At 41.8% G+C, this 10,000-nt stretch overlaps 1 protein-coding gene across 1 annotated transcript in view; it reads left to right on the top strand.

Annotated features, from left to right (window-relative positions):
- Positions 1-10,000, top strand: part of LOC138958779 (guanylate cyclase 32E-like) — a 208,202-nt gene that overhangs the window by 158,545 nt on the left and 39,657 nt on the right. Inside the window, exons 7-10 of the mRNA XM_070330071.1 lie at positions 1,964-2,115; positions 4,746-4,851; positions 5,833-5,911; positions 6,755-6,875. Of these exons, the coding sequence (XP_070186172.1) occupies positions 1,964-2,115; positions 4,746-4,851; positions 5,833-5,911; positions 6,755-6,875 (458 nt within the window). The remainder of the gene's footprint in view (positions 1-1,963; positions 2,116-4,745; positions 4,852-5,832; positions 5,912-6,754; positions 6,876-10,000) is intronic.

Genomic DNA, 10,000 nt, shown 5'->3' with positions numbered 1-10,000 from the left:
AGAGGGAGAGAGAGAGAGAGAGAGAGAGAGAGAGACAGAGACAGAGACAGAGACAGAGAGACAGACAGACAGAGAGACAGACAGACAGACAGACAGACAGACAGACAGACAGACAGACAGAGGGGTGTAAGCTTACTTTATATCACTAGGGTTAGGATGCTCACTTCAATAATTGATTATCACCCAATTTTGTAACTGTACTTTCTTTACATTCCACTTGATGGGGAGTTTTTATTTGAAGTTCTTTAAAAAAAATAACAGCTAATCAATTCTGTTGAAACCATTTACCATATGACTCGTCAGTGGTAGATTCTTGGTATTCCGCTTTTGATTAAGAGTAATGACTTCTGAAATCTGGACAATCTTAATTTAAAGTTAACTAACGACTACGGAACTAATTCTGTAAAAGCTAGCTGTCTTCGAACTAGGACACAAAACACAATTTATTTTGTCAAAGGGGAGGGGGGGGGGGGGGGCAGGAAAGGTAGTAACTTTAGGGAAGGAGGGAAGAAGAGAGGATACTCACACAGTCATATTTTTTGCAGAATCTATCGTCTGCGCAAGAAAAGGGCAAGTGTCATCGAACAAATACCGTACAGGGTTTTTTCATTATAACACGCAAATAATTATGATTCTCATAGTAAATGTACAGAACACTCTCATGTATATTTACTCATTGAAGTCAGCCAAGCTCCAATGTCAGTTCATCCGAAGATGTGCAAATAATCTCAGCTACCCAGCTGAGATTATGGTAGAGAGGTAGCCTAGACTTCGCCAAGTCAAGATAATCCAGAACATTCTGGAAGAAACAAAGATCTAATCTTCACCAGAAAATCTGATGGTGCGTGTCGAAGCAAGAATAACTCCTCATGTGTAAATCATCAGAGATCTTTGCAAGCTTTAACACATGCTTCGAGCACACTTCAGCTTGCACAGCAAATCGAGGTTCTCCTCTTTTGCCGTTTGCATTGAACATTTCTACTAATCATTAAAAATAGCGATGCTTCATTTCCTCGCGCACGCGCCCGTGTGTGTGTGTGTGTGTGTGTGTGTGTGTGTGTGTGTGTGTGTGTGTGTGTCTGTCTGTCTGCCTATCTGTCTGTCTGTCTGTCTGTCTGTCTGTCTGTCTGTCTGTCTGTCTGTCTGTGTCTGTGTCTGTGTCTGTTTGTCTGAGTCTGAGTCTGTCTGTGTGTCTGCGTGTCTGCGTCTGTATGCGTGTGTGTTAAAATGTGTTGTAGTGCAATATTATGTTGTTGATGTTTGCCCAATGATTGTATTTGAGCAGGGTTTAACCCTGGATATATGACTCTAGAAATATTATTCATTATTGCAATTATTTTTAAATGCTGCCCAGAGACTGGATTCTTCAAAGAGTAATAAAAAAACATCAGCCCTCGGTATTTTCCCACAGGCAATTTTCAATATTTCCATCAAAAGATTGAATCGTTAAGAAATATTTACGAGAAGGAAAGCAACTTTTATGACTTGAAAACTGGGACTGGGTAGGTGAGGGTAAAGGGGGTTCTGGTGATGGTGATGGTGGTTCCTGTTTTTGCCGTTCTTGTTTTTGATCCTGTTCTTGTCCTTTATGAATTCAATGATAGAACGTATCCTACTATTAACTAATCAAAAACGCCCTTTCATCACATGTATTTGGACGAGAACGAGGACGCAGTAGACAAATCTAAACATTATGCAACTGCGTATTTGCCAGGTATCGTCGGCTACAAGATGTGTATACACGGGAAGGTGGAGCTGCAAACACATCTAAACTTTATAATCATGCTCATATGTTTTTGTCAAGAAGAGTTTTGACGACAACGGGGATGTGGCTGGCCCCTCCATGCTGTTGGCCTTCAAAAAATCCAGCCTCTCTTCACAAACGTCTCCATCGTTGTATTGTTGTAACTATTGTTATTGTTGTAACTATTGTTATTGTTGTAACTATTGTGTTCTGTGTCAGGTGTCCTTGGCTACAATACGCGTATAGACGAGAACGGGGACGCGGCAGGTCACTTCACGCTGTTGGCTTTCAAGGAACACCAGTCCGAGTTCACCAACTTCTCCATGAGGCCCGTGGCCCAGTTTGAGATGAGCGCGCATGGTGACAGACCGGTAAGTAAATTTAAACAGGTAATGATACTGTACTTCCCCAAGTGTGTGGACGTTCAAGAGATTCGTGACAAACACTATATTGCAGAAATTCTGCAGGTGTTATTCCGCTATGTTCCCCCGGACAAGATTGTTTCCTTTTTTTTTTACAAGAGATCAAGATTTTTAACAAGATTTGAGGCACAAAACGTGAAAGTGATGATGGTTTAGAATCTTATTTTTACGGTGATATACCTGATTGTAAATGTATTTAGACATGTGAACCATGTGAACTGAAAAAGGAAACAAACTTGCATCGGTCTGGAATATCATTCATTGCTGAAGAGACGATAAACAATAATAACCAACCAACCAACCAACCAGCCAACCAACCAACCAACCAGCCAACCAATCAACCAACCAGCCAACCAACCAACCAACCAACCAACCAACCAACCAACCAACCAACCAACAAGCCAACCAACCAGCCAACCAACCAGCCAACCAACCAACCAACCAGCCAACCAATCAACCAACCAGCCAACCAACCAACCAACCAACCAACCAGCCAACCAACCAACCAACCAACAAGCCAACCAACCAACCAACCAACCAACCAACCAACCAACCAACTGTACTCCCTGCGAAAACAGTTGGGCTCACATTTCAGATCTGGCCAGGGATAAATTCATTCACTTGCACACATACCAACACTTCCTGTGAAGGGTGGGATTTTGTTCATGTATTTATTGCTTCTTAACGAACATTAATTCACCAGAACATTGTCTCTCTGTACAGGAAACAGTCAGAACGTTGATGTTTGGTATGTGTCCAAATAGAGGTATATTCTTATCACATGTAAAAAACCTGGTCATATCTGAAATGTTGAGCCGAACACATATAAAAACGTGTGAAGGTGGAATACACTGCATTGTCAAACAGTTAGATTAAAAAAAAAAATTGTTTTTGGTTGGTGTTTGTTTGTTTGTTTTTGTTTTTTTCATTGTTTTTTTTTTCATGTGCATTACGTCATTATCCTGTTGCTGTGAAGTTCGGCACGCGCGCCTCTCCCAGTGCAAAGCTAGCAGCAACAAGAGTCGATCTCTGTCTCTGTATGTGTGTGTCTGCCTGTTCTGCATGCTGTCTCTGTCGCTCTCTCCAGCTCTCTCCCTCTCTCTAACCCCCCCCCCCTCCCCCTTCTATTAAAGTGCGTCCATCTTTCTTAATGATGTTCCACGCAGTAATTTTAGGGAAGCAAGTACTACTTAATCCCTGAGGGACCTCTGCCTATTCCAATTGTCCCACTACCGTTCTGCGTCCCTTTGTACAATCAGCAAGTAGCGCTTTACTGTTCTCTCATTTGGCCGTTTCCCCCTGTGATCATTCGGAGTCTGGAACGTGTTCTAATCCTGCACTGTTATCTCTCTCTCTCTCTCTTTCTCTCTCTCTCTCTCTCTCTCTCTCTCTCTCTCTCTCTCTCTCTCTCTCTCTCTCTCTCTCTCTCTCGCTCGCTCTCTCGCGCGCGCTTTCTCTCTCTCTCTCTCTCTCTCTCTCTCTCTCTCTCTCTCTCTCTCTCTCTCTCTCTCTCTCTCTTTTTTTTTTTTTTTTTTTTTTTGGCAGCATGTGCTATTTTGCTGGGTTGGTTTATCATAGTCATGTTTTGGAATAAAGAGGTGGACTACGGGAAGAGGGAGTGGGTTTTTTTGTTTTTTTCTCCAGTTTCTGTCTATGATCCTATGGGATTTGAAATCGTGAGGAGGTGAGAAAAAGGGCAGAATATCGGAATAGGGTTCATGTTTCTAATTCAGTCCTTTGGGGCTGCTAGTCACGAAGGAACAAGATCGATAGAAGGGAGAGTGAGGGTTTTAATCAGAAATTGTTGTTGTTGCGTTTGAAAGACGGAAATAATGGGATCGGGTTTACCGCCCTCTCTCTCTCTCTCTCTCTCTCTCTCTCTCTCTCTCTCTCTCTCTCTCTCTCTCTCTCTCTCTCTCTCTCTCTCTCTCTCTTTCTCTCTCTCTCTCTCTCTCTCTCTCTCTCTCTCTCTCTCTCTCTCTCTCTCTCTCTCTCTCTCTCTCTCTCTCTCTCTCTCTCTCTCATTTGTATTATATTGACATACATGTACATTTCAATGTTCTATCATGCATTATATATTCGTATAGGTAATGTTGTAATTAATAATACTGTATGATTGCGATTGACAATTGTCCTTTTATTGTCTTTATTTTTATGTCTTAGTTTAGCAGGGACATATTGTAAGACTAGGCGTGAGCCTAAAATCTCCATCCTTGATTAATAAAGTTCGTTCGTCCGTTCGCTTTCTCTCTCATTTGTGTGTGCGCCTGTATTTGGTCGTCTTTTGATCATCTCGAGAGCTGTTCGTGTCTGACTCATATGGCTACCACTTCGTACGCACCATAACTTTGGTCAGGTCTTCTCGATCTTTGCTATTTTTACATGAATTTTTTACGACCTTCATCTCCCGATCTGAACTGATTGTGTAGCGCCAGCGAATGCCCAACAAAGATTGTTTTGTTAAATCTTGGTGTTTGCATGTGTGTTTTTTACAGGCGCTAAAGGTGGTCTTAATCTGTGATTTTTAAACATGTAAAATCCGTTTTAAATCCTGCCTCTCACAAATGTGTTTCCGGCAGACCTTTAAGATGTTTGACGGCGAGGAGATCCTCTGGATCCGCGGCGTTCCGCCCGTGGATGAACCACCATGCGGCTACCGAAGAGAGCGCTGCATTCCACCAAAATGTAAGTTAGGGCTCAAACTGATCAACCTCACTGCAAAAAACGAGAAGGAAAAAAACAAGAAAAAAAGTACAAAATGAGAAGCAGACGAGCAGACGCAGCATGTCACCAAACAAACAACAAATACATTCTCCTTGGCCTATTTTTCATTGTTGGTGATATTATCGAGTGCTGCTGTCGTACGTATTGCCTATCTTGTAAAGATACATTCCTCCCCTTGTCAGCGATCATGTTCACAGCCACAGATCTGCACAGACGGGCGCAGTGGCGTGGTGGTAAGACGTCGGCCTCCTAATCGGGAGGTCGTGAGTTCGAATCCCGGTCGCTGCCGCCTGGTGGGTTAAGGGTGGAGATTCTTCCGATCTCCCAGGTCAACTTATGTGCAGACCTGCTAGTGACTTAACCCCCTTCGTGTGTACACACAAGCACAAGACCAAGTGCGCACGGAAAAGATCCTGTAATCCATATCAGAGTTCGGTGGGTTATACAAACACGAACATACCCAGCATGCCTCCCCCGAAATCGGCGTATGCTGCCTGAATGGCTGGGTAAAAACGGTCATACACGTAAAAATCCACTCGTGCTAAAAACATGAGTGAACATGGGAGTCCAAGCCCATGGACGAAGAAGAAGAAGAAGAAGAAGAAGAAGATCTGCACAGACTTTTTACACGGAATCAGAGCATCCTTCAAATGAATGACATGCCAAAATAAACAGCCTGGCTGCGTTCCGTGCATAGTAAGATGTTTTTGTTAAAAGAACTTTGAGTAACACATACGTCAATTTGCTAAAAAAAAATTAAAAAAAAGAAAGAAAAAAACACCGAAGCAGACAGGCTGTTAATTTTTGGCATTAGTTTAAGATAAAAGAAGCTGTAATCCCGTGTGAATAGCCCTGTACAGGTCGGTGGTGGTGTAGATGAGGGTTTAAACGGGAAGCACAATGTCTTCAAACTTGTCACCCCACAGCCTTGTTCTGTTGCAGCGTTCGTGAAGGAGATAGCACTGGGGGTGTTGGGAGGGGTCATTCTGGTTCTGGCCGTCATTGCCCTGGTTGTCTACAGGTGAGTGGTAGCGTTTTAACAAATGTGACCCTCCACCATGGAATGAGTCGCATGTCACCTTTGCATGATTTTCATATTTGTACATGTTCCTAAAGAGTATTTTATGCTCTATCCAGTGGTGAAAACCGTTTTAGAAAGGAGCAAAAACTGTTTGAGTTATAAGCCTGTGATTAAGGTTACCCTCACACTGTTACCAGACACTCCCCGGATTTATATTAAGCCTAGCGCAGAACCGCGCGAGGTGACATGCGACTCATTTCGTGGTGGAGGGTCACAAATCATGTATCTAAGTGGACACCGCTGCCACTCAGGACATTAGATTTGATTTCCATCGGGCGAGTGGCACTGTGCACACATTCTTTAATTTCCTTGAAGCTTGCTATGACAAATTATGTACTGCTGTACACCTTACGTAACGTACTGTGGCACATGTAAAACAAATTGTAAAACAAAGTTTAAAAACAAAATCTGTAATCACAAACACAAGGACAGCACAAGTCATACAATACTGAATCAAAAGTTCGTAAAATTTAAATTAAAAAAATGGACGTGTGTACTGATGCAAAGTACGTACCATTGATAGGTGAACGGTTATAATGGCATCTATCAATTTTTGAATGATCAATAACAATGACTTGGATATATGGTCAAGCGATCCAGGGAAATATTTGACGTGCAGGCCAATACTGGTATAGGCTAATCCTTTAACTTTGAAATTGACCTCATTAATTGAATCGGTCAATTGACTTTGTGTGCTGATTGTGAAGCACTCTCTTGACTGACATAATAATGGCAAGCTCAAGGTAGACAAATTGCTGATTTTTTTGTCTGTTAACATAACAGGAACTGGAGGTATGAACAAGAGATCGACGGGTTGCTGTGGAAGATTGAGTTTTCCTGCATTCAGATGTCCCACAGTTTTTCTGCCGGTGTCGACAACGATAAGCCACAGATTAATAGCGGGGTGAGACTCTGAATTGCCTGTTTGTTTGCTTGTTTGGGTGATTGGTAGAGAGAATAGATGACTCTTTCTCTTTTTACATTTAGTCAAGTTTTGTTACATTTAGTCAAGTTTTGACTAAATGTTTTAACGTAGAGGGGGGAATCGAGACGAGGGTGTGGTGTATGTGTGTGTGTGTGTCTGTCTGTCTGTCTGTGCGTGTGTGTGTGTAGAGCGATTCAGACTAAACTACTGGATCAATCTTTATGAAATTTGACATGAGAGTTCCTGGGAATGATATCCCCGGACAGTTTTTTCTTTTTTTCGATAAATGTCTTTGATGACGTCATATCCGGATTTTTGTAAAAGTTGAGGCGGCACTGTCACACCCTCATTTTTCAATCAAATTGATTGAAATTTTGGCCAAGCAATCTTCGACAAAGGCCGGACTTCGGTATTGTATTTCAGCTTGGTGGCTTAAAAATTAATTAATGACTTTGGTCATTAAAAATCTGGAAATTGTAAAAAACATAAACATTTTACAAAACGATCCAAATTTACGTTCATCTTATTCTTTATCATGTTCTGATTCCAAAAACATATAAATATGTTATATTTGGATTAAAAACAAGCTCTGAAAATTAATATAAAAATTATTATTCAAATAAAATTTCCGAAATCGATTTAAAAACAATTTCATCTTATTCCTTGTTGGTTCCTGATTCCAAAAACATATAGATATGATATGTTTGGATTAAAAACACGCCCAGAAAGTTAAAACGAAGAGAGGTACAGTAATGCGTGCTATGAAGCACAGCGCAACCGCTACCGCGCCAAACAGGCTCGTCACTTTCACTGCCTTTTGCACTAGCGGCGGACTACGTTCAGTTTCATTCTGTGAGTTCCACAGCTTGACTAAATGTAATAATTTCGCCTTACGCGACTTGTTCTGTTTACCTTTACTTTCTTCTGTTTTTGTTTCTTTTATTTTTCTCTCTTTGTGTGTGTGTGTGTGTGTGTGTGTGTGTGTGTGTGTGTGTTGGTGTCGGTGCGTGTGTGTGTGTGTCGGTGTATGTGCGTGTGTGTGTGTGCGTGTGCGTGTTGGTGTCGGTGCGTGAGTTTGTGTGTGTGTGTGTGTGTGTGTGTGTGTGTGTGTGTGTGTGTGTGTGTGTGTGTGTGTGTGTTGGTGTCGGTGTCGGTGTGTGTGTGTGTGTGTGTGTGCGTGTTGGTGTCGGTGTGTGTGTGTGTGTTCATTCTGTCCCGCCCATTTCCCTCCGTTTGCCTTTCTTAATTCGTTTCTGCATTTGTTGACTCTGCGTGCTTCTTGTTTTTTCTCATCGGCAGAGAGTTCCCGCGTGAGTTTGTAATAAAGATCTTAACGCAAAATCATTGCAGATGACAGCCTTGTCGACGCAATGGGCAACATATCGAGCGAAAGAAAATAATATGATGTTTGTTTTCTATGGCGTGGGACGCAAAACGCAACATCCGATCCCAGATTACAGCTAATTGCAGTTTCCGTTCACATCACTTTCCTCAAAAGAACATGAAAGATGCATTCCTCTCCATGTACGCGCTCATGTTCACTTCCAGGTGATGTGATATTCTAGTGCTTTGTTTATATGTAAAGTATATCGAGGATTTGAAATATGTTCTTGTATGATCATACTGTTCAGCATTGATTGAACGTCTTGAACCTGCGTTCCCTTGGTCATATCTTCTGCGTCCACGTGGGAAAAGCGTGGGTAGCTTGTATCCAGAACTAATGTCCGTTGTGGCCCCCAAACAAACATGAATGACCTTCCCGATTGAAACAAACAGCAAACATATTGCTATACTGCTTTTTCGTGGTTAACCCCCATGGATTATTTTGCCAGGATGTATTTCCTTTTGCACATGTGCCAAAATGGGCATAACCGTTTTAGCAATTACGGAAAGTTCCCGACAGTACTCGGAGTAAAAGGAAAACAATGACCGCAAAGACTTCGGCGATTTCAAAAACATGTATACGTTTTTCCGACTGTCGACGCCAAACGATACCTCTGGGTAATCCGTATGTGTGGCTTCCTGACATGTATCAAGTCCTCCGTTTAATATTTCTTTCTGTAAATGCGAGGCATACTTACAATGTTTCAAGCAATCGTATCGTTTTGTTAATAAATGCCTGTTCGTCCATAGCAATGGTGACATTTTCTTATGAGGGGAATGGGTACAGAGCGCTGCACTGGTCAGCCTCTCTGCGTGTTTACCAGACATACTTTCAACCGAATTGTCAGTGGCTATATCTAATCCATGGTGGCATAAGACAAAATAATATTTATATTCCATACAATGAACACTTTGCCAGGTAATTTGTGGCTTGACTGCTCTTGAAATATATATGTAAATAACCTCAGCATAAAAACATCGGATGCACTCAAGACCATCAGCCACTCTGTTCACAATGCTGTTTCACACACACACACACACATACACACACACACACACACACACACACACACACACACACACACACAAACACACACACATACACACATACACACACATACACACACACACACACACACACACACACACATATATATATATATATATATATATACACCAGACATAATTTAACCGCAATGTCAGTAGCCATGATATATCAACTAGAGCACGCCACCAACTGCTCTATATTGATGTATTGATGTAGTCTGTAAATGGTTTGCTTTCTGAAATAGATAACTACTGGAGGCAGCAAGAACACTGCGTAGAACGTCATTGACATTCTTTCACTTGGCGCATAGTACAGCTTCTTTGCATGTATAGCAGACACACTTCAGCCTCAATGTTGGTGAACATAATATTTAAAGTCTGCAGCTGTCGTGTCTGAATGTTGTGTACTAGCTGAACTCCGTCAACTCAGGCAACGCCTTCTTAAATAAGATGTAAACGCATCTTCTAAAAGATATATATTGGTAGACTCAGAGAGATCCGGATGCGCTGAAACTGAGTTTACTTAGTTGAATTTGGCAAAGTTTGACCGCTTTGCATGTCTACCGGGAAAATGTGTTTGATAGTTTGTGCTTGTTGTTGAAGAAAGTTTTTTTTTTTTAAACTATTCTTGCAGTTGCCCCAAGTTCACGGGGTCGCTGTGTTAAACAACTGTA

The sequence above is a fragment of the Littorina saxatilis genome, linkage group LG2 (genome assembly GCF_037325665.1).
Source record: "Littorina saxatilis isolate snail1 linkage group LG2, US_GU_Lsax_2.0, whole genome shotgun sequence".
Lineage (NCBI taxonomy): Eukaryota > Metazoa > Mollusca > Gastropoda > Littorinimorpha > Littorinidae > Littorina > Littorina saxatilis.
Note: the sequence above shows the minus strand (reverse complement) of the source record. Positions and strands in the feature narration are given on the sequence as shown.